The sequence below is a fragment of the Dichomitus squalens genome (genome assembly GCF_000275845.1).
Source record: "Dichomitus squalens LYAD-421 SS1 unplaced genomic scaffold DICSQscaffold_69, whole genome shotgun sequence".
Classification (NCBI taxonomy): Eukaryota; Fungi; Basidiomycota; class Agaricomycetes; order Polyporales; family Polyporaceae; genus Dichomitus; species Dichomitus squalens.
In genome coordinates this window covers 106,913-128,013 of record NW_006766951.1, presented here as the reverse complement: position 1 = coordinate 128,013, position 21,101 = coordinate 106,913, and the positions used below count along the sequence as shown (strand labels likewise).

The window sequence follows — 21,101 nt, the reverse complement described above, 5'->3', positions numbered from 1 at the left end:
ACATGCGACGATCGACGATAGCGCCGAGGCGCAAGCGAGACGTATGGATCTTCGCATTGTCACATCTCATTACAAAGTGTAAAGTGTAAGGCTGGGAGGCGCGGTGGAGCCACCGATACATTGGAACCGAGGTCTATGTTATATACCTGGGTCAACGCATTCACACCGTACGAAATAGCCTATTCAACCGAGAGATGGAGTAACAATCCGGCATGACACCGCGCACGGACCCGCGACTGAACCCACACGATATTGCTACAAGTAGAGTTCAGAGGCAAAACCACATAACAGACACGACGCACCTGCTCATACCGCAGAATGGACGGGTTAACACGCTCGTACGTAAAAGGATATTATTGTACAGGATCATCTCGTAGTGTGGATCCTGCTTTTGCATGAACGGGAGTAAAGTAGATTTGGGTTGCTTGAACCGTCCAAACCGGCGCGAGACACGCATCCTCAAACATGAGCTCACTTGGAGCGGAAGGAGAAGGGATCGAAGGCTAGGACCACTCCCCACGCGTGCTGGAGGTACAGCAGGCTTGGCAAGAATCCCTCTGAAACTAGCAGCCAGCGCGCCGAAAGCAGCATGGCCATGGGTAATGACACGGGCTCCCGGACACGCTCTGAGAGTTCACGAGACAGGTCACTCCATAGGTTCTGTGCCCTGCGAGGCCCGGCGGCCGCATACGTTGGTCGGGTGCAGTTCACGGAACGAAGGTACTGTGGAGAAGCGGATCCGACCACTCGAGTCGCGCCCGTTTCTAAGACCCGACAGGATTCTGCCAGACGGTGGGACAGGAGGCCAGGATGACAGAGGAACAGACATAAACGGCGCTCGCAACGAAACACAAGATCTCCTCAGATTTCTATAGCGGGCGGCGTCCGAAAGTATGGAATTGGGTTTCGAGAGGCAGTAGGCATGCGGAAGCATACCTGATCAAGTTTTCTGGGTGGTCTCTTCCTGCGAACGATCCCGAAAAGGCCCATGGGAGTCGTAACCAACTTGAGGGCTCACTGCCAGATCGGACGGTATACGGAGAGGGATTTGCAGAATGCGCCGAGATCGATGTTTGTGAGATAGGCTGCAGGGACACTTACACGGATACCGGCCAGCGCGTTCGGATTCTGCCGATATTGGTTGGCGCCGGACCCAAGCTGTCACCAAGTTGAACATGGACATCGCGCGTTCGTCCCATCTACCAACCTCTCTCTGTAACGTAGAGCTACTTCCAGTCTCACTGAAACCTCTTGCTCTATCTATATTTTTCTCGTGTGAACTTTCCTACCTGACTATCTCCCAGCACCTCCAATGGACGACCCGCCCTACTGCCATCACATGTCGGATACTCACAAGCTAACGGTCCTTTCAAGCTCATGGGCGAAACTATTCGGATTTCACTTATGGTGCAACCATGCCTGGAACGAGCATTGCGCATCTTTCACGTCTCTGGCCCCATTTTCGATGACGGAATGTTGATCACACTCGTGGGACGAGGTGACTATCGGCCAGCTTGGACGGGCCGTGCCCCATTCACAGGTCATATGAATGCAGGTAAATACGCTGCTTCGCGAAGCAGCAATAGTTCCTTCTAATCGTGCAACCGTATGCCAGCTGAGAAGGACTTTCTACGGACCACCCATGTGAGCTGTGTACATAGAAGTGATGTCCAGTGCCGCTTCTATCTATAAGCACTATGCTCGTCTCTTATATGGTCGGATATCTCACGATACTCGCACGCGTGCGTCCCACCCCCTGTTCTGTTTTAAGGGCTCAAACTTGCTGCACCACATGGCGAGTCTTCAGCCGCTGCGACTTTTCCGTCCCTAAATTCTGCGAGTCTTCAACGCTCAGCCGTCTTCGTCATTCCAGGGTGCCTCCGTCAACTGCTTCCCCTTATCCTAGCAATCACCAAGCTATATCTACTGGTGCGTGAAGATGTATTCGTTTTCCTATACCGACTGACAAAAAGTCTTTTCTCAGCTTGCGGAACCACCATGCGCGTCCTGGATACATGGACTGGACAATTTGTGGAGGTGGATCCGGAGAGGACGGAATTCGCCATTCTGTCACACACTTGGAGGGAGAGGGAGCAGACGTACAACGAATTGAAGATCATCCAGGCACGCCATGGAGGCCCTTCCGATTCCGAGTACTCCTCATCGAGCCCCTCACCTTCACCTCGTCTCATACCCTCACGTAGCCTCTGGTTCTCGCGTCGCATCTTACCCTCACTTGGCCTCTCATCCTCATCTAACTCACGTGCGAGTTCCCCATTCCCCGACTTCGCGTCTAACTTCGTGCTCAGTCATTATCCCATCTGGGGTGATACGAAGCTCTCGCGGAAGATCCGAGAGGCCTGCAAAGTGGCACGCGAGGCTGGGCATCGATACCTGTGGATTGACTCTTGCTGTATCGACAAGACGAGCAGCTCCGAGTTGTCCGAATCGATCAACTCGATGTATCAGTGGTACGGCCGTGCGAAGGTGTGCTTCGCCCACCTTGCCGACGTCCCTGCCGGCGAGGACCCCCGTGCTGGTCAATCCGCTTTTCGCCGGAGCCGCTGGTTCACGCGTGGATGGACGCTCCAGGAGCTCATCGCGCCTTCCGCGGTGAAGTTCCTCTCCCAGGATTGGATAGCCATTGGAACGAAGGCCACACTGGGGTATGTCATTAAGGAGATCACAGGTATCCCCATCGCGCTTCTGCTGCGTGTCAAGTCCCTCGGCGACTTCAGCGTGGCTCAACGGCTATCGTGGGCAGGGCAGCGGGAGACCTCGCGGAAGGAGGACAAAGCGTATTCCCTCTTAGGAATCTTCAGCATCAACATGCCTACGCTCTACGGCGAGGGAGACCGCGCCTTCCGCCGGCTGCTAGAGGAGATTGTGCGGCGCATCCCGTACCAGAGCGTCTTTGCATGGGGCCGCGTCTATGCGGATCTCGAGCGCGACCAGGACCTTGCAGACTCGCTGAGGAACGCCAGAGAGCTGAGCTGCTGGCTCGAAGACGACGAAGAGGCGCAATTTCTCTTTCACTGTGGCCTGAACGACTTCAGCGACGCCGGAATGATCAAACTCATCCCTCACGACGATGTGTCGAATCAGCTCAAGCTCTCTGAGAAACTCCCGGCTCAGGAGTACACCTTCACTCCACATGGCATACGCACGAAACTGCCCGTCGTACCGCTCCTGCATTGCCTTCCTGGGCACACGCTAGAGCAGTCTCACTTGGACGTTCCGTTGTCCCAATGGTTCCTGGCAATCCTTGGCTGCGAACACATTGATCGTCCTGGCGCTCTTCTCGGCCGCGTCTGTTGCATCCCTCCCTCCAATGCTGAGGTGGAATACTTGTACAACGGATGGGTGAGCATTGAACCAGAGCCAAACCAGGGTACTGAAGGGCCTCGCCTCTTCCCCCTGTCACCGACAACCATCGAGCGCTGTCGCGATGTCATTTAGATCAGGACCATCTACATCTCCCACCCGGAGCGCACTAACCAACACCGAGAGGACGCTCTCTGTCAGCCCCACGAGACAATCAATCTCTTGTCGTCGAAGGCGACGCGCGACGCTCTACGCGCCCAAGGGTACACGGCCGAATCTCAACATCCAGATGGAGACCACCCGACAACACACTTACTCACGCTTTTCTGTGACGAATACACGATCACCATTGAGTACTGGCATACCTTGTCGCCAGATGGTCGGCGGTTGGGGATCAGGGCTTGTGTGAAGATGTCGCGACGCGCTCTTGACGAGGTCGAGGAGGTCGAGGAATCAAGGTCTGTGATCTGGTCCGATTCATCTCAGCCGTCATTCTTGCAATCGCTAGGAATAAAAACCGTCACCTTCACCCTTGCGGAAAGGACGATCAACCTGAAGCTCGGCTTGGACTGGGCAACGCCGTCACACTACTTTCTACACGTCAGGTCCATTATCACGGTGATCGCGGTGGCCATGTAGCTCGAGAGAGAATAGGAAGTGGAGTAGCGCCATCACGTACCGACAGCGAAGTAGTCGTGCAGGACATCCGGTTGGGAATGGGGTTGAAGGGAAAGGGAGAGTCGGCATTCTAGAGGACTACGAAGACGCGGTCCCTCGCTTACCCAACCCGTACGACATAGCATGTCATCCAGAAGCACACGATGGAGGAGGTGTAACGGGCACGGATGTGGGTGAGGAGGTGGACGGAGGAGGCGAGGGCGCTGGGCTGTGCTGACGCAACCGAGATTCTGAGGCTTGGGAGCTCGTCCGGCCATTCTCTCAGTTATTCATGCTCAGCTTGGATGTTGTGGCTGTTTCCTCTGGTACGCACATGCTTGCCTTTCATCAGTCCTTCTTTGTGATGTAGTGTTGCGTGCCATTTCCCGCATTTGTAGCATTGATGAAGGGACTGGAACCCGTATAATTGCAAAGGCTGGGAAGCTTTACTCCTCGGCTAGTTCGATATATAGATAGGAACGGTTTCCTTCCAACGTCCGGCCATTCACAAAATTGATAGGATTGCAAACCATGGTGTACTGCGTGTGGTACGAGTACCGTAACATCACATGCTCGGAACACATTCATTTTGCGTCTTACGATGGGCCGTAGGCCCTGTGGAGCTTGTTTGCGCTCATGTGGTGAATATAGTCCAGAACCCTCGTCTTCGAGTCCACAACGGCCGCTGCAACGCCGGTCGCAGAGGAATGTGAGGAGGTAGAATCCGATGGGGGCGGAAAGGGGCTCTCGTCGACCTCGCAGACCGTGCCTGCAGCAGGCAGCGTGCCGTCTGCAAAGTAAGCACGAGTCGAGAAAACCGTGCACGCCGAATTGAGCGCGCGAGAGGTGTGCTGGAGCAGATGACAATGAGCCTCCCGGCACAAATGGGTGTCAGGAAGACGACGTACCCCCGGACCGTTCTGGACGAGCAAGGCAGACGAGTTGGGGAAGTACCCATGGGCGGTCTCGCCGTTGACGAGAGGCGTGATGGGATCGTTCTGCTTGTCGAGGAGCCGTCAGATCTACCTATCTTAATGGTTGCGCGTACAGGGTCACTGACAGTGTTCGAAATGATCAGAATCGGGTTGCTCAGCGTCTTGTTCCACGGCCCGAGGTACCTCTCCGGGGGCGTCACAGGCCAGTACTGGCACCCCGAGCGGGCTCCGCGATGATCACCAACCAGAAGAACCTTGACACATCCTTAAGCACCTCCAGGCCCGCGTCGACGATCGTCTCGGGCTTGGGCGGCGCGAACGGCCGCTGGTCGTTGCACGACACCGCCGAGCGCTCGAGGTCGACGAGCTCCCGCGTGTTCACGACGTTTAGCACCGCCGCGCCGTCGCCCCGCATCGCCTCCGATCCCCGCGGCGATCTGCGGCCAGCCCGTGGGGCTCTCCAGGCCGCCCTCGATGAAGAGGCGGGCGCGGCCGTTCGTGAGGATGCCGGGGCGCGCCGCGTTGGGCACCGCGAGGGGTGCGTTGTACAGACCGTCGATCCAGCGCTCGACGCGGTCCAAGATGTCCTTCGGGTCCTCGTTGTCCTTCTGCGCGAGCGCGCACGACGCGGGGCCCGCCTTGGTGCACTCCGCGATGAAGACCTCGTATGTCGCGTCCGTCGAGTTGAGCCACTGGTGCAGCTGCTGGTAGGGCGCCTTGTTCGCCCACAAGTTGACGTCGACGACCCCGTCGATGACGACGCGCCCGACCCGGTCCGGGAAGATATTAATGAGGTACTGACCCATGATTGTCCCATACGAGAAACCGTACAAGCTGATCAGTGAGTCGTTGCCCTCGAGCAGGGTGGTGATGAAGTCGATATCGCGCACGACGGACGTCGTGCCCGCATACTTGATCGTCTCGCCCATCGTCTGTGCGCAGACCTCGAACTGCGCTTGGTCAAGCGCGTTCGCATCCCGCTGGGTCTCGATGAGGTGGAAGCGGTTGTACGAGTCGGTCAGGTTTGGGGAAACGTCGTAGCCGCGATCGAGAACAGTATTCGCGCTGAACGCCTCGCGTGAACCGTTCTCGATGAAGCACTTGGTCTGAGGCCTGCATAGCATGAATATTCAGGACATAGTGTGCGACGATGTCGTCAGGGTCTACGTACTCGGACAAGCCAATTCCTCGTGGGTCAAAACCAATGATGTCGTAGTCCTCGCCAATCTGGACACAGAAATGTGAGAACTATGACAACGCCCGCGGAAAGTACGAACTCATAAGCTCCTGGAGACCTGAGCCTAATTCCGTTGCAAGTACGACGCCTGGATTACCAGGTCCTCCAGGGTTGACGAAGACAGCGCCCTTGCGAGGGGTTATTGTTGCATTGTACCGGCCGAGCGCGATTTTGGCTACACCAACACTATTGTTGGTGTAGTCCAAAGGAACTCTGGAAGCACCATTGGTGAGCAAAGCTATGGTACTTCACGTTATGAGCTTGGAACACCCACACGGCATATCCGCATTCAGCCCTAGGGAGTGTACTGTTGTCCGTACAGTTGCCGAAGAAGATGTCGCCAATGTTACCTTAAACAGCTCCGACAGAAGTTGTCGAGACAGCAATGGTAAGCCCACCGGCGGCAAGGAGGGCCGCGATATTATGCTTCCAAGCTGCAGCGGTCATTTGAGCGTGGTACTGTTGAAAACCGTCTGAGAGTGCAAGTTGTGCCTCGCAGTGGTATTATAGTATGAATCTGAAAAGGTTCCGGGCAAGAAACAATCACGCGGGACAAGAGAGCCACGCGAGAGGGGAGAAAGGGAAGAGAAGGAACGATGATTCAAAACCAAATGCTGCAAGTTCGACTCGGAGAGGAACATATATACGCATATGCATATCCGGCTGAGCCAGTGTCGGCGCGCGTAACCATTCAGTCATCGAGGGACGATGCCTACATAGCCGGACAACCACGCCATCTAAGGTCCAGAGACAGTTTTGAATTCTGGAATCCCTAGATCACCCCTTACATCGAGCGGGGTGATTTGCCGTCGTGCGTTAGCGGCGTGGTTCCCAATTGGCGGCCTGCGGCGTTGCTTCCATTGGCGCAGCGGCCAGATACTGCATAGCATATACTGAGAAATCAGAGGCTGACGAGTCTCTGTGAAGGATTGCCGGGGTCCGTACGGACAGTGCACGACGGCGAGCAACTGAGAAGGAGAAGATGTGCCCAGTAAGTAGAGAAGGGTGTCGCTTAGGATTCAGGATCACTGCCGACGAGCGCTTCTTTCACGTGGACGCAGCGTGCGCCGTCGTCTCCGGTCTCCAGCGCAGCATCATGCACACAGGCATGCGCAGGAATTGCCGCAGCTATGATCAATATGCTTCGGCGATGGACTGTTCCACAGCCGCTCACATACATAAGACGAGGATCCAGATCGACGATCACCGTGAACATCTTCAGTTGCAGCTTGCGGCCGTCCATGTTCGCAGTTTGGTATTAGGCAAACGGCAGACCGCGTAATACCGAGGCACCGTGTCGACGTCGCAAGGAGAAGACAGTGCCTCAAGCGTTGGGCATAGGCAGGACAGGCTATAGAGTCCACAACGTCAGCAATCTCTCTACACTAGTACTCGCCCGGCCATTAATCACTTCATCGCCGCGACCCGCATACATTGTATAAGACTTCGATTGATACAGTGGATGGTTTAGATCCGTAAGAGCATACGATGGCATAGGGGCATAGGCATGTAGAAGTGATAGTACATGGGCGACTGTGTCTTCCGGAGATAATAATGCTACAACAACAACGGTGGGGATCAAAACGAACGCGAAGGTAATAAGTTATGGCCCGATATCTCGTCTCATGTATGGATCGAGTTCCGATGACATACCGAGAGGGTCGAAAACAGGCCGAAAATCCCAATCCAAATATGACAAGGAGCCGAAGACGGAGCGCGAGGGTCGTCAAGACGCGAGGATGAGAAGAGACAAAGTTAGGAGACCAAAATCGAGATGACGGGATATGAGATATAGAAGGAAGAAAGGGATAGAATGCGAGCACAGAACTATGAAAGGAAACGAAGATCGCTCGACTCAACAAAGCAGAGACGCGCACAAGACCAGCCAGCGTGCATCCATCCGCTCACGTAAAGTGGTTCGCGATCTCCCTCCGCTGAGGGGAGAGCATGCAGAGGGTGATGAACGTGCCGAGAAAGAAGCCCGTGAGGAACGTCGACGCGGTCCGCGCGTAGAACTCCTTGGAGAAGAAGTCGCTCTGAGCCGCGCGAGCTCCAGTCGCAGAGCCCAGCGTCGAGCCGAGGAATCTGCGCGCCACGTCCGCGATGGGGGAGATGGGGGACGTGACCTTGTCGACGTGTGATCCATCGTTGGCCTTCTTCTTCCCTTTCGCCGTCTGACTTTCCCCAGACGCGCTGACAGGGTTGTCAACCTTCGCCTCCTCCGCGGGTTCCACGCTCTCTGGCGGTGGCGCGAGCTTCGAGCTCGACGACGAGACAGGAGGAGAGAAGACGGGCGGCCGAACGACCTGGAAGGAGGACTTCCCCTCCGTGAGGATCGGCTTGAGCACGAAAGACGCTAAGTCCCTGTCCACCTTCGTCTCGTCCTCATCGACGACAGACGCGGTGGAGGACGTAGAGGCCATGGTGAACGACGAGCGCGCAGAGCGCGTGTCAGGGCGCTCGTGGAACGTACGTGCGAGCTGCTCGAGGCCGCCGACGATGTCCTGCATGCGCGTCGCGTCCGCAAGCGCCTGCGTCCGGCGAGCCTCGCGCGCCTCCTCGCCGACGATGTGGACGAGACACCTGATCAGGTCCTTGATCTCGGGGTGTTCACGCACCCACCACAGTCCCGGCCAGCGCGCGATGCACTGGGCGAAGTCGCATGCGACGGCGGTGGCGGTCGTGAAGTCGTCCGTCGCAAGGCGATGAAACCAAGGTCGGAGGAGGGTGATCGCGAGGCGCACGGCGCCAGCGGTTGTATCGCGGACACGGCGGTCGGCCGGCATGCGTAGGAAACGCTCTGACATATCCTGGCAGAACATCCGATAAGAGTACTTCTTGCGCTCGTACTCCCAGCCCACGCGGCTTATCGGGGTGTCCTTCAGGATGGACGGATCGGGATTGAGGAAGTACGACGGCAGCTTTGAGAGGATCTGCGTGAGGGGGATCGATGCGAGGACTGCCGTACCGGGAATGTAACCCCAGACGAGAACGTCCTGAGCCTCATGCGCATATCGCCACCACTTCCAATGATCTGGGTGCCGACTATAGATGTGTCAATTACTCGGTACGATATATAGGAATGAAGGGTCAGTACGTACTCCTTGCGAGCACCTTGATGCAAGAGCTCGACTGCCGTGACAGCCTTGCCGGACAAGGCCTTCGCGTCTATGATCGCAATCTCCACACCATGCTTCATGCCATGATGATATCGCCTTGTCGCTTCCCAGATCGCCCAGGCGAAACTGAACGACGTGGAGACGTAAGGCGATGATGCTTTGGTCGTCCAGTCCATGTGCTTCGAGACGTCGGCGTATGTATGTGTCGATGGGGCCTGATAAGGCGAAACGGTCGAGGGACGGAACGCCAACGCACCGACGCTATCTTGGAATGCCTGACCGACGAAGTACGGTTCGGTGTTGTCGTAGAAGGGTGATGGCTCTTTCGGTGTGTGTACTCGAAAGAGGAATGGGTTGCTGTCAATGAGCTGCTCGAAGCCAACGTCGGCTCCAAACCCGTATTGAGGCAGAGCATTCCGCTCTTGCGGGGACGCCTCAACGGGGCTGCTCAAGGGCATCTCAGTGTTGTCGGCACCCATCGTGAAAGTCTGCGAAGAAAGATAAGAACGAAGGGAGGGGAGGAGGCTAGAGGGAAGGAAAAAGAGGGAAGGGGAGGTAGATTTGAGAAGTTTGCGGTGTATCGCAAGATGGTGGAACGAATCGCCCTCCCATCGGCCGCGATAGCTCACATATTTGAGGTCCTACCGTCTGCCCAGGCCATGTTTTTCGCAATCTTGCACGCATGCAATGCTGGACACGCGCATACAATGAGGACTGGGTGTGAACCCGATGTTCGAGGCTAGAATTGGGGCACGGAAGCAGCTCCGGAGCAGAACGAGGCAATTTGATGAAGCCTCGTGTCCGTGGAAAAGTACCCTAAGGTCCCATGCTTTGCCAAACGAAGGCAATGGCACGCGTCGTCGAAGGCCATGCCTTTCCATCGGCCACGAATAGATCCGCGATGGGATTCAAGACCTGCGAAGGCGACCTTCAAAGTTCACTAGAGCCTGGGGAGATGTCGGTCGATAGGAACAACATCCGAGGAGAACCTTCACGGTGCTGCGCGGAGCACCTCAGCCACAACAAGCACAAAAAGCTGCATCAAATGGATTCTGAAGTGGATATGAGTGTTCATTATCAAGACGAGATGCTGGAGACGAAGGGGAAATAGGGAGAGACCGACCAGCATAGCGCCCATATAACCTTGGGTCTCAGAAGTCCTCGTGAGATAGCATTGGTCCCCTGGCACCAGGAGAGGCGATCGGTTTGCCCGTCCGATCAGCGACGTGTCATCAACCCGCTGCGAGGACAATATTCACGACGTTGTTCAGCTCTACTTCAGTGTGCACCGGTCATATCTAGCCCTCGTTGTTACATGCTGTTCAAGCTGAGATCATCTTTGACAGGTTCACACTTGTTTACAATTGGCGGTAGTGGAGCCGTTCAAGAGCTCACATGACACCCCGGCCGCCCAACATGACCGCCGATGCTCGTAACCTTCCGGCAATGAAAACCTGCAGGATCTCATAAGCAGTGCCACGACCTGCAATCGGGCTGCGCGTGGACACCCGGTGAAGTCATTAGAAACGATGTGCGATGCGCCTCAGGGCAGTCAGTGAGTTACGAAGGTGCGAGAACTCTGTGGCTCTGCTCCATCTGTAGAAAGGTTACGCTTCGTCACGAGCGGTGCACCTTCAAGGCGCCTTCATCGGACTGCCATCACTCTCAGGTACTGTTCCTATGTCTAGGTTCGTCCCGTGTGTCCCGCCCTGATATTGTAGAGCCGTCTAGACTCATGCCCGGTCTAATGTTCAGGCGTTTGTATGGTTCATTGCTCAGCGCCGTGGCGCGAATCAGAACGATTGCACCATCGTTACAACCATGTCCAAAGACGAATTCGGATCTGGCGCTCGAACGCTGTATTCATGCCTCTCAATACATGCGCGAAATCCTACGTCTCCGTCCCCATCATCGCTGCATCCGAATGGCGCCAATGGCAATAATCTACGTCTTCAATCATTGACCGCAGATCAGTTGCCATTGGCTTCGAGCGGAACGGTTCGTCATTCTACTGGCAAGTGGCCATGTCGGTCCTCGTGGCCGGGGAAGGTCGTCGGTCCTACTATTTCAAGGGTGAATCTGTACCCTCCAAGTGTGCAATGACCAGCATTTGTATAAACGTCGCAGCTTTATACGGCATCTCATGAGCCTTAATGATCTGTTGCTGACAAGCAGCACGCCATTGATCACGTTCTCTACAGCTCGCTCCGAGTTTTGGCGGCTATTGCCGTTCGGGCCTCAAGAGCAGGGAGCGTAGGTCATAGCAAACCCACAGTGGCCTGCGCGCTTCCGCTCGATCGGTTGACGACGTGGAAACGCTGCGGTAACCGTTCAGCACAGTCATGACAGCCGTGTCCGGGCATCTCGCGTATACAATTCACTGCATGGCACCTGCGGTACGCCCAACACCCTCTTCATATGGTTCAATCGCTTACCTGACACTTGACGGGAGCAGTTTACGCTCCGTAGTCAATGGACTTCGGACCTTGGGACCTCCTCTGGCACAGGTGCCCCTAATTCTTCAGAATATCGTCAGAATCCCGCTCGAATATCCGTACGCTCTAGTGAGTATTCATGCTACCAGCTTCTCCCATACAAACGCAGCAGGTCTGAGCCTAGGACGTTTGGCGGAGGCCAGACTGTATCACCAGCAAACCACGCAACGCGAACCTGGTATCTGCTTTGTCTGCTGCGACATCCTACGGAGTCAGCGGATATGGTTGTATTCTCGGCGGTCGCTCGTGCTGGGGTCCAGATCTTTTGGATTCGCACCTCATGCCATTCTTAGGTGAATGTCTTGTCACGTCATCGCCCTCAAAACGTCTTTGCAATGCTTAACGCCAACCCGCTACCAGTACGATCCGCGTGCTTACACCTGGCATCTTTTCACCGCATTCCCAGCAGTTCTTGTCTGGTACTTTGAAACGGATACTGACACCGTGGCATCTGCGGTACGCCTAATATACTTTTCATGTGGTTCAATCGCTTAAGCCTTGTCACTTGACCTAACCTGCTGGCGTTCTACAGTCACTGACTCGCTGAGAAGGCGGGACGTCGACGTGATCCGGCCTCACAGGTGAATGTCCGGTTGTCCCCAATTCGACGGAACGCTCGTTTACAAAGCCTGCATGTGCCGCTTCGCCGCTCGGACGTTTGGCATCCGAACCGTCTGACGCCTTCTCTTGACACAGGGGCCCCGTCATGGGTCGTAGAACTTGAAGCCCATGCTGCGTGATGATCCTGTTGGCAGGTATGATGCGCGTTCAGGTAAGCTTCCTGAATATCCGCATACGTCCGCATGCATCCTTCTTCCCTCAAAGTTTGCAGAGGGAGGTTGACAGGGGACGGAAAATGAACCCCACAAAGATCTAGATCGACGATGCCTAAAATCAGGCGACGCCATCGAGGCTACCGTTCTGTATCGACGACCCTGACATGTCGTGCCTTACGGTATTGAGGCGCGTATCTATTTTCTGACTCCATCGTTACCGCCGAGTGTGGCCAAACTCCGCGACCTGCGGAATGCTCGCTTGTTTCGATATCACGACCTTCACTCCCACGAGGTCTTGGTCGTATAGTCCCCGTGCCCAGCATCCAGAAAGTTCGGAAGGAGACCAAGAGGATTGGCAAAACATCGCCATCGCGTACGGTAAGCAACGTGCGTCTTTCTATGCCCTGGGCCACGCTCATACAGGATCCGCGATCTGCCAGGTCTTAATCTGATGGACGAGCGTACTGTGGTCTGGTCACGGCTCTGGGATTCATCGTGCCCAGCGTTCAGAGTTGAGCCCGGTGTTGTACCAGCGTACATGGAGTGCGAACAGCCGAACAGCGTTCTTCGGCCCGCTGCTCTGCGAACCACACCACGAACATCTGGAAGCACTCATTTGGAAATTTTGTTACGCAATTGGCAACGAATAGTCCGTATCCTTGGCTAGCCGCCCTCTACGTATCACAGTGAGTCAGCGCGTATTGCTCATGCTGGTGCTGGTGGCCAGATGCTTCTCGAGGTGGGATGCGCCGGTGCATCGAGCTTGGTGGCGTTTGAGCGGCTATAGCCAGGCGAGCGGTGAGCGGCGGACGACTGAAGACCCCGGTGGTGCTAATGTCACTGCAGCGGATTAGGCTGCAAGCAGCTCACCGAATAACACGATGGCGCTCTCGACGAGGGCCGTAAGAGCCATCTCTTCGCGTTTCGACGCAGCATCACAAACGCGACCGCGCCTAGACCATCTTGGCTGGGAGATGGCCTGTTTGGACGCTCTTCCCTCCCATCATCACTCTGCAGTCGTAGCGCCGCTTCAGCTCCGGCAGCCAGGAGCGTTACTTGAACAGATGTGACCTGTCCTACAAGCCTGAGACTTTATGCATTCCGCCGAAAATGGTGGTGCATGCACTTAGTACATATATTGGCTGACCGCACAATGCAGTCCCTTTTGTCAGCCCAGCCCGCCCCCTCCCCTTCACCGTCTACATTCAAATCCTGGTTCAACACCAGGACTCCTCACGCGTTCGCACGATGATTCAACCATTGCGCTCAGTCATGTCTACCATCCGCTCCTCTGCTCTGCGCACCTTCCCCTCTGCAACGAACTCAACCTCCTCCCGTCCAATGGTCTCCGCCGCGGCGTCTCCCATTGACGGATCGCAGTCCCGATCGATTGGCATGAACATCTTCGACATTTTCGACGCCCCTAGTCGGCTTGGAGAGTCAAGCAGGCTCCTCGTCGCTAACGCCGCAGCGTCCGCCGCGACCCACAGCGCACGACCATTCACCATGCAGGCGTCGGCCCAGGGACATGTTGTGAAACCTCTCCCTCCCCCGATCCTCTTGGACGGACCTGCTCGCCCACGACACCGTCCTTTCGTCTCTTTCCGTGCCTTTGGCGTCAGGGCGAAGGCGCCTGTGACATCCAGGGTCGCTCCATCCGGTGTTGAGACTTTGGCGGCGCCTCTTCCTTCCCCGATCATCTTTGACGGCCCTTCGCGACTGCGCCCGTATGTCCGACGTGGCGCTCGAGGCAATGGGTACTCGGTGAGTCGATCCTCAGGCTCTTGGCCTGAGAAGGTCACTGGGAAGTGCTGATTGCTTATCGCATGATGTAGACTGCTTTGGTGAAATCTGCGACCCCGATGGCCCTCGCTCTCGTTGCAGGCGTCGCTTTGTTCGTCATCGACCCCACAACCGTAGCATCCATTGTAGGCCCGAGCTCGAACAACTCCCGTGGTAGTGCTCAGGATCGACTATCATCATGATACGACGCGTAGCGTGTGGTGCCGTGAGATCGCTATCGTGAGTGTCTTCTATACTGCACCGTCGTCGTCGGCAAATGTCTTCGTATGTTTCCATTCTCATAAGATTTCACAGCTGGTCGACACGGCTCCGTCGCGCAACATAGTCAAATTCCGTAGTTTGCAAAGTTCCAATCCCTTGAGTACTGCGGGGCTGTGCTCTTCTTCCACACGTATCAAGGCTCTCTGTAGAACGTCGGCTGTATCTGTATTTGCCCCCCTCTGTTGTACGATACGTCCTGTCCCACATCCTTGTACTCGTGCCCCGGACATCCACACATCCTCCGGCTGTTGTGCGCTGTACTATCTTGTATCTCACGTCCGCAATCGGCCATCCTTCTTTTAACTGGAACCTTACGCCGAATGTCGCGTCACATCCCGATTGTATACGTAAACCACCAGCATCGCAATCCATGAAAATCTATTCTTCATTGCAGATCAGGGGCAAGCGTCAATGACTACGCTCGCCTCACACCTGTCGTCTCTTACGTGCCGACGGTGCCGAACCCAGCAAGAATGAGCGACAGTGACAATACAAATGTTGGCTCTGACGGCGCTCGAGCACCACAGCAGCCTTCGCAGACCGTGGGGTTCCGCCAGCCAAGAGAGGCGTCGTGTCCATCGGGTTGCTGCGCACCTCGTGACGGGCTGGGCCCCCTCGGCATCAACACAGTGCGCCGCGACTGTGTGACAAGCGGCTTCTGTTTTCCTTGAGCGCCATGAAACCACCGGTCCTTACACAACTTACCCGGTTGCGGGGCGCACTTGGAGTGTGCACCATCGGCGACGGATTCGCATGGCCTACTGTCAGAACGCAGTTAGAATTCAAACCGTATGCGACGCTTCCACAGGTCCCCATCGCGGCATAGTCGCTGACGAGGCATGCACGGGACAGCTGAGAATTCCCGTGGTGAGCGGCAGGCCCTGCATGTGAGCAAGTACTCTGTGGCATGCGCGGCGAACGGAGGTCTGTTTGACGGGTATGGGCTCGACGTCCTGGTACGAAGTTTATTGCGAAACATCCTACAGTCAGGCGCATAGACTGAGAGTCTCAATGATTGTACACACCGTAGAAGATGCTCGTGCCTTTCTCGCTTTACTTGTACGATTGCGTTTACGCATCCACTTCGAGTCGTGACGCACATCGCTAGGCCTAGCACAAACAGCGATGTCAGCTGTGCGTGATGGGGTGCGCATCGCGCCCGAGTACCTTTCATCTGCTTGTCGCCTATGGCAAGCGACGAGCATGTCAAGGCAGCAACCCATATGACAATTCAAAGAAGCGTTAGCGCTGCGTTCGGCCCGCTACATTGACTTGCCTCCTGCCCTGCTTTCACCACTTCAAGTCGACTCCGGAGAAGGAGCCGAGCCCAGACAAACCAAGAGAGCCTCGTGCACCCAGCGACGTGCGACAAGCCAAGATGAGTGAACCTTCTGCTAAGCTCCGATGTTATTCATCGTCGAAGCCCTGGCTGGACCTGGACTTGATGATGTGACGCGATAGATGACTCGTCTCTGGAATGCTGCGAGGTCATCCAGATAATCACCAGCCCCCCTTGCACAACAGGGCAGCGTTCGCTCTGCAGCTGACTCAGATGCCACGAACATGCGTCCAGTTACATATAATCTCATGTTGCGAAGATGATGAGGAAGTAGGAAGCGCGCGCAAGGCAAATGGTCAAGTGGTGAGGTGTAACCAGGAGATTGGAGACAACGATCCATCGTGAGGAGCTGCGACCTGCGGACCGCAGGAGTAGAGACGTACAACAGAACCTCAGCGTTGATAGATTCGCAGCAGCTAGCGACCGGCGGTAAGGCGTAAGAATAAACAGATTCCCCTGAAATTCGCCAGTTAGCGATTAATCAGCGGAGTGCAAGAGAAGGAGTATCTGTATGTGTCGTAGCCTCACCGAACTGAATAGATTGCAATGACTCTGACAGGCGCACCGGACAAGACGCACGTAGCAAGCGATATCGACAAAACACGACAAGCAGAAACAGGCAATGCAACGCTACGAGTGCTCCGTGATGACAACCTTCTTCCGCTCCGCCTTCGGCTTGTGCTCGCCCGCGCGTGTGTGCTTCCGGCGCCGCTCCTCCTTGACGCGTTGTGCCTCGAGCATCGTCCGCTTGAGCTGAGACGCCTTGTGCACCGGCTTCGGCAGGTGCCGCGTGCTGCACGGGAGCGGTCAGCGAAACATTGCGAGATCAGAGAAGCCAGAGAAGAGCGGAGAGTGAGAGGGGTGAGTTCCGGGGGAAGGGTAAGAAGGGGACGTACCGGGAGATCTTGCTGACCTCCGAGTCGGCCTTCCAGCGCGACTTGAGACTCTCGCGGTACTCGATCGCAGCCCGCTCGCGCGCTGTGATGATGCCGAGCTTGTCGGACGCGTGCGCTTTCCAGACGCGGACGTTGCCGTCGTCCGAGCCCGATAGGACGAACCGCGAGTCCCCTGTATATAGTGTTGACATGACGCTATGAACGTCGAAGCCCATGTATAAGCGAGTTGCTGCGTGAAGACTAAATGGAAGAAGCGTACCGCTGCATGCGTTTTGTGTGGTAGATCTCGGGCGCAGAGCCGCGTCCTTCCTTCCATATCCGGACTGTCCGATCCCAACCACCACTGACGAACTCTAGACCAGTTGGGCTCCAGTCGCAGGACATGACTGCGGCAACGTGCGCTTTATAAATCTGTGTAGGGGTGTTCAAAGAGCGGATGTCAAATGTGTAGAGATTGTGATCCTCCGACGCGAGAAGGACACAGGTCGGGAAAGTCGGGGACCATGACAACGCATTACTGCGCATCTGGTGAAGGTGATCGGTGGAAATTAGGGTTTTGTTTGGGGCCGCTGTATGAAGATACGAGAATGGGACGTACTTGCATGATGATCCGCCGTTCAGCTTTCCCCGTTCTTATGTCGTAGAGGGTGAAGCTGCGGTCAGAGCCTATACTAGCTAGTACCGACGCCTCTGCTAGATTAAAACGGATTGCTGTGACAGTTTCCGTCGAGGTAGGAAGTGTTAGGTTGGATATTGCGGCGCTCCTGGGCTCCGAAGTCAACGAGCATCCTGAATCGGGCAAAGGATCGTCTCCTTACTTCGTCTCGTCCCATACTTGGACAAGGTTGGACGCTGTTGCGAAAAAAGGATCATACCGGTGATGATCTATGGAGCTATTTCGGGCTTAGCGTAAGTCGCGGTCGTTTGAGGCGAAGGAACGTACTTGAATGCAAATTTCCCAGGAAATATGCTGACGGGTTTCCTCTGCAGACTCAGTGTTACGTTAGGCTCTTATCATCTGCACTGCTTGGCTTACCTGAGAGGGACCGGCACCGAAATCGTCGTCATCAAGACTTGCTTCAGTGTCCCAAAGTTTGATATTCCGGTCTACTCCACAACTCAAGAGTCGTCCCTGCTGCCCGAAGCACACGCCGGAGACTTTGCCTTTGTGAGCATTGTCAACCTGGAACAGTCGTTTTCTCCTTGATACATCGTGCAGGATGAGGCCTATATGCGACAAGGAGTTCGAGATTGTCCCAAGGTGCAGAGAATCGTGGAAGAGACGCACCTCCGTCCCAGCTCCCGCTTGCCACGATGTCTAGGGTGTCCGGTTTCCTCGCCATTGTCTCCACGGCATCCACATGTCCTTCCAAGCTCGCTACGAACGGCTTGGCAAACATACGCTCCATTTTTGCGGCATTAAGAGCCCTCGTCCGTTCCCTCGCGCGGGCAAACGGGTGCATGAGTGGATCGAGGTTCCGGGAGGTAGGAGTAGGATCTCCAGGTCGTGCAGGTAGGTGTGAGGAGGGCGCATGTTGAAGTACATTGATTTTCTGGGTTGACTTAGACTTAGATAGAGCAAGGCCAAGGTCGTGGTACTCACAACCATGGGGAAGAAAACAAGTCTCGCCGAAAATCAGGAATTGTGAGCAAGAAAGTGGCGCCTAGGTGCCGTACAGTCTATCTCACTAAAAAATAACTGATATCTGATGTTGTATAGAAGCGGCAGAGCACAGAAAGGGCCAGATGGACCCGGCAAGCAACAGTCGGATGGACGAGCGCAGGAGTCGCAGACTTGTCCGTGGAAAGACAGCATAGGCGCCAACGGTAAATTCCTGGAAGAGGCTAAACTCGGGAATTCCCGAACGGCAGTGCTGGACCGAGAACGAGGACGCCTCCGTTCCTTTCCAACACAACACCAAGCCATAATCCACCTTTCCTCCCTTCTGCTCCCCTTTCCTTGACGGCCGTTTGCTATAATGTCTGACTCAGAAGGCGACATTGACGATGAGTTGCTTGAGCTTGCTGGCGCGACGGAAAAGAAGCGTAAGCGAAGCCAACAGAACCCGCCCCCCAAACGACGCAAAGCCGAGTAAGCCCTCATTTTGCCCTCGCGCACGTTTGGTCTCCCTCTGATTGTTCGATTTTCCGGGCTATAAAAGCACGAACGATGAGACTGAGTCGGAAGCAGGACAGCCTGAAAGCGAAGAAGAGACGGAGTCAAACCCATACCCACTAGAAGGGAAGTTCATCGACGAAGAGGACAGAAATCGGTATGTAGAGATATGCTCTACTTTCGTTGCCCCCCGCTGAACCTTGTGAAGCTTGATGGACATGCCTGAGATTGAACGTGAAGAAGTGCTCGCGCAAAGACAAGAGGAATTGCAGCGTTTTGCCGACAAGCGGCAGCTTGATCAGATGCTCAAGCTTCGGAGTGGGGCAGGAGGAGGGGAGGATGCTGTCTCGAAGGCCGCAAAACGTATATCCCATCATTTTCTGCTGTCTACCTTTCTCTCACGTTCCCGAAGGACAACACGCGATCCGTGGAGCTACCAAAGAGAAGACCAGGAAGCTCGACGAGTTGAAGGCGAAACGGAAAGCCAAGGACGAGAAGAAACGAGTGCGAGTTATCCCTCTTACATGCGACTGCGACGCTTCTTCTGACAGCAATAGACGAGGACAAACTCACCTAAACGAGATCGTTCATCTTCACCTATGGATATGGACATGTCCGACGAGGAAGAGGAGGATGGTCAGATTACTAAGTACGACGAGGAGGAAGAACGGGACCGCAAGCTGTTCGGTAAAGTCGCACCTGAAGAAGAGCTATCGATCACTTTGGAGGACCTAGAGAAGTGCCGAGTCACACGCAATCAAATAGCGAAGTATTGTATGGCGCCTTGGTTTGGCGAATACATAAAGGGTGCGCCTTCCTTGACGTTCCTTGCGCACGTAGCAGCCCTGACATTTTGTAGGTGCCTGGGTGCGATACCTTATAGGCGAGGAGAACAAGCAACCCGTGTATCGAATATGCGAAGTTGTCGGTAGGTTGGCGCGGCTACCTTCGAGAACATGAATGTTCAGTGTGCATTGGACTCGGTCGGATGCAGACTTGCCGGAAGCGACAGTCAAGCCATACAAGGTGAACGACCAACTTGTGAACCAGGAGCTTGAACTAAAGCACGGAGGGTCGACACGTCGGTTTGCTATGGACAAGATATCCAATGGTCCCTTCGAGGAGGTGCGTCTCATCACCACGTGCGCATGTCCTTTGGTTAGCTGAACATGCGTGGACCGCATATAGAAAGAGTTTGAGCGTCTGCAGAAGACATGCGAGACAGAGAAGGTCAAGCTGCCGATGAGGCGGCAGCTCGAGAAAAAGACCGCGCAGCTCCAAAAGCTCGCCAATCAGCCAATGACCGAGGTACGTTCATCCCGTCGTTTACCTCTATGCCCCGTCTCTGACTTCGTCATCTCGACCGCCAATGCAGAGTGACATCGCCGCAATCCTCCAACGCAAGCGCGACATCAACGTCTCGGTCAACAAGTCCTCCACCTCCCTCACCATGGAGCGCTCCCGCCTCCAGCAGGCGCGCACGCTCGCGATCCGCCGTCAGGACTTCGCCGAGGTCGCCCAAATCGACGCAAAGCTAGCCGAGCTTCAGGCGAACGCCCCCGTGAGGGGTCGGGAGGAAGAGGGCTCGTCGGACATCCTCGCGAAGCTCAACGAGCGCAACCGAAGGTTGAACCAGGAGCAGGTGCGCAAGGCGGAGCGCGCGGAGATGGAACGCAGGAGGAGGGAGAAGCTCGCGAGGGCAGGAAGTGGAGCCACAACCCCTACTCCGAACGCAAACGGGGCCCCGAGTGGGGCGGCGCTGGATGCGGCGGCAAGGCTGAAGGCGAAGATGCTTGGTGGGGGTACTTCGAGGTCGGTGTTGTTCCCATCTGTGGCTCCGTGCATCTTCGGGTGGTGCTCGTTTGTGAATGGCTTGTTGACGAATCGTTCGTGGTCCTCTCGCTTTGGCTAATTCTGCCTACTGTATGGTGTTTCATCGGTACGTCCTTCATCTTCTTACGCAAACAACAGACCGGGCACGCCAGGGACGCCTGCCGTTAGCGGCTCGACTCCGCGCTCCCTCTCGCCTGCTGCCCCGCCTCCGGGTACGGGGAATGCACCGAAGAGCAATGGGAACATGAGCTTCGAGGCGAGCTTGCTGCAGAGCGTGGAGATTGACCTCGGGGACTTCTAGGCAAAGCTG

General features: G+C 55.6%; 7 protein-coding genes across 7 annotated transcripts; 3 read left to right on the top strand and 4 right to left on the bottom strand.

Annotated features, from left to right (window-relative positions):
• Positions 1–1,998: 1,998 nt before the first annotated feature.
• Positions 1,999–2,922, top strand: DICSQDRAFT_70952 (HET-domain-containing protein; the record flags this gene model as incomplete). Its single annotated transcript, XM_007370511.1, has 2 exons — positions 1,999–2,099; positions 2,310–2,922. Coding segments are annotated over 2 exons (714 nt in total), but the record flags the coding sequence as incomplete, so codon positions are not given.
• A 1,655-nt stretch (positions 2,923–4,577) lies between these two features.
• On the bottom strand, positions 4,578–7,396 carry DICSQDRAFT_174660 (uncharacterized protein; the record flags this gene model as incomplete). Its single annotated transcript, XM_007370510.1, has 7 exons — positions 4,578–4,832; positions 4,890–4,979; positions 5,042–5,142; positions 5,191–6,029; positions 6,088–6,143; positions 6,237–6,366; positions 7,332–7,396. The coding sequence occupies 7 exons, from the start codon at positions 7,394–7,396 to the stop codon at positions 4,578–4,580; spliced, it is 1,536 nt and encodes a 511-aa protein (XP_007370572.1).
• Positions 7,397–7,617: 221 nt separating this feature from the next.
• Positions 7,618–9,757, bottom strand: DICSQDRAFT_157772 (uncharacterized protein). Its single transcript, XM_007370509.1, has 2 exons — positions 9,255–9,757; positions 7,618–9,198 (listed from the first exon to the last, which is right to left on the bottom strand). The coding sequence occupies exons 1-2, from the start codon at positions 9,749–9,751 to the stop codon at positions 8,058–8,060; spliced, it is 1,638 nt and encodes a 545-aa protein (XP_007370571.1). The 5' UTR covers positions 9,752–9,757; the 3' UTR covers positions 7,618–8,057.
• A 1,969-nt stretch (positions 9,758–11,726) lies between these two features.
• DICSQDRAFT_141050 (uncharacterized protein) lies at positions 11,727–12,845 on the bottom strand. Its single transcript, XM_007370508.1, has 4 exons — positions 12,300–12,845; positions 12,128–12,223; positions 11,911–12,060; positions 11,727–11,836 (listed from the first exon to the last, which is right to left on the bottom strand). The coding sequence occupies exons 1-2, from the start codon at positions 12,473–12,475 to the stop codon at positions 12,142–12,144; spliced, it is 258 nt and encodes an 85-aa protein (XP_007370570.1). The 5' UTR covers positions 12,476–12,845; the 3' UTR covers positions 11,727–11,836; positions 11,911–12,060; positions 12,128–12,141.
• An 878-nt stretch (positions 12,846–13,723) lies between these two features.
• Positions 13,724–14,972, top strand: DICSQDRAFT_157771 (uncharacterized protein). The gene is made up of 3 exons (XM_007370507.1): positions 13,724–14,307; positions 14,379–14,565; positions 14,641–14,972. The coding sequence occupies exons 1-2, from the start codon at positions 13,792–13,794 to the stop codon at positions 14,526–14,528; spliced, it is 666 nt and encodes a 221-aa protein (XP_007370569.1). The 5' UTR covers positions 13,724–13,791; the 3' UTR covers positions 14,529–14,565; positions 14,641–14,972.
• A 1,033-nt stretch (positions 14,973–16,005) lies between these two features.
• Positions 16,006–18,588, bottom strand: DICSQDRAFT_93281 (WD40 repeat-like protein). The gene is made up of 9 exons (XM_007370506.1): positions 18,446–18,588; positions 18,131–18,395; positions 17,879–18,069; positions 17,786–17,826; positions 17,661–17,735; positions 17,441–17,606; positions 17,102–17,367; positions 16,843–17,037; positions 16,006–16,739 (listed from the first exon to the last, which is right to left on the bottom strand). The coding sequence occupies exons 1-9, from the start codon at positions 18,449–18,451 to the stop codon at positions 16,577–16,579; spliced, it is 1,368 nt and encodes a 455-aa protein (XP_007370568.1). The 5' UTR covers positions 18,452–18,588; the 3' UTR covers positions 16,006–16,576.
• Positions 18,589–18,821: 233 nt separating this feature from the next.
• On the top strand, positions 18,822–21,092 carry DICSQDRAFT_70935 (plus-3-domain-containing protein; the record flags this gene model as incomplete). The annotated part of the gene is made up of 10 exons (XM_007370505.1): positions 18,822–18,934; positions 19,005–19,115; positions 19,167–19,321; positions 19,371–19,462; positions 19,516–19,765; positions 19,818–19,886; positions 19,953–20,083; positions 20,147–20,266; positions 20,334–20,776; positions 20,930–21,092. 10 exons carry the CDS (start codon positions 18,822–18,824, stop codon positions 21,090–21,092), a joined length of 1,647 nt encoding a protein of 548 aa, XP_007370567.1.
• Positions 21,093–21,101: the final 9 nt, after the last annotated feature.

Coding starts and splice junctions, on each gene's coding strand:
- DICSQDRAFT_157772 (XM_007370509.1), bottom strand. CDS start 9,751: ATGGGTGCCGACAACACTGAGATGCCCTTGAGCAGCCCCGTTGAGGCG. Junction 9,199..9,254: donor CATCAAGGTGCTCGCAAGGA/GTACGTACTGAC, acceptor ACACATCTATAG/TCGGCACCCAGATCATTGGA.
- DICSQDRAFT_141050 (XM_007370508.1), bottom strand. CDS start 12,475: ATGACGGGGCCCCTGTGTCAAGAGAAGGCGTCAGACGGTTCGGATGCC. Junction 12,224..12,299: donor CCTTCTCAGCGAGTCAGTGA/CTGTAGAACGCC, acceptor TATTAGGCGTAC/CGCAGATGCCACGGTGTCAG.
- DICSQDRAFT_157771 (XM_007370507.1), top strand. CDS start 13,792: ATGATTCAACCATTGCGCTCAGTCATGTCTACCATCCGCTCCTCTGCT. Junction 14,308..14,378: donor CTCGAGGCAATGGGTACTCG/GTGAGTCGATCC, acceptor CGCATGATGTAG/ACTGCTTTGGTGAAATCTGC.
- DICSQDRAFT_93281 (XM_007370506.1), bottom strand. Junction 17,368..17,440: donor AACGGCGGATCATCATGCAA/GTACGTCCCATT, acceptor CACCTTCACCAG/ATGCGCAGTAATGCGTTGTC. Junction 17,038..17,101: donor CACACAAAACGCATGCAGCG/GTACGCTTCTTC, acceptor CGACGTTCATAG/CGTCATGTCAACACTATATA.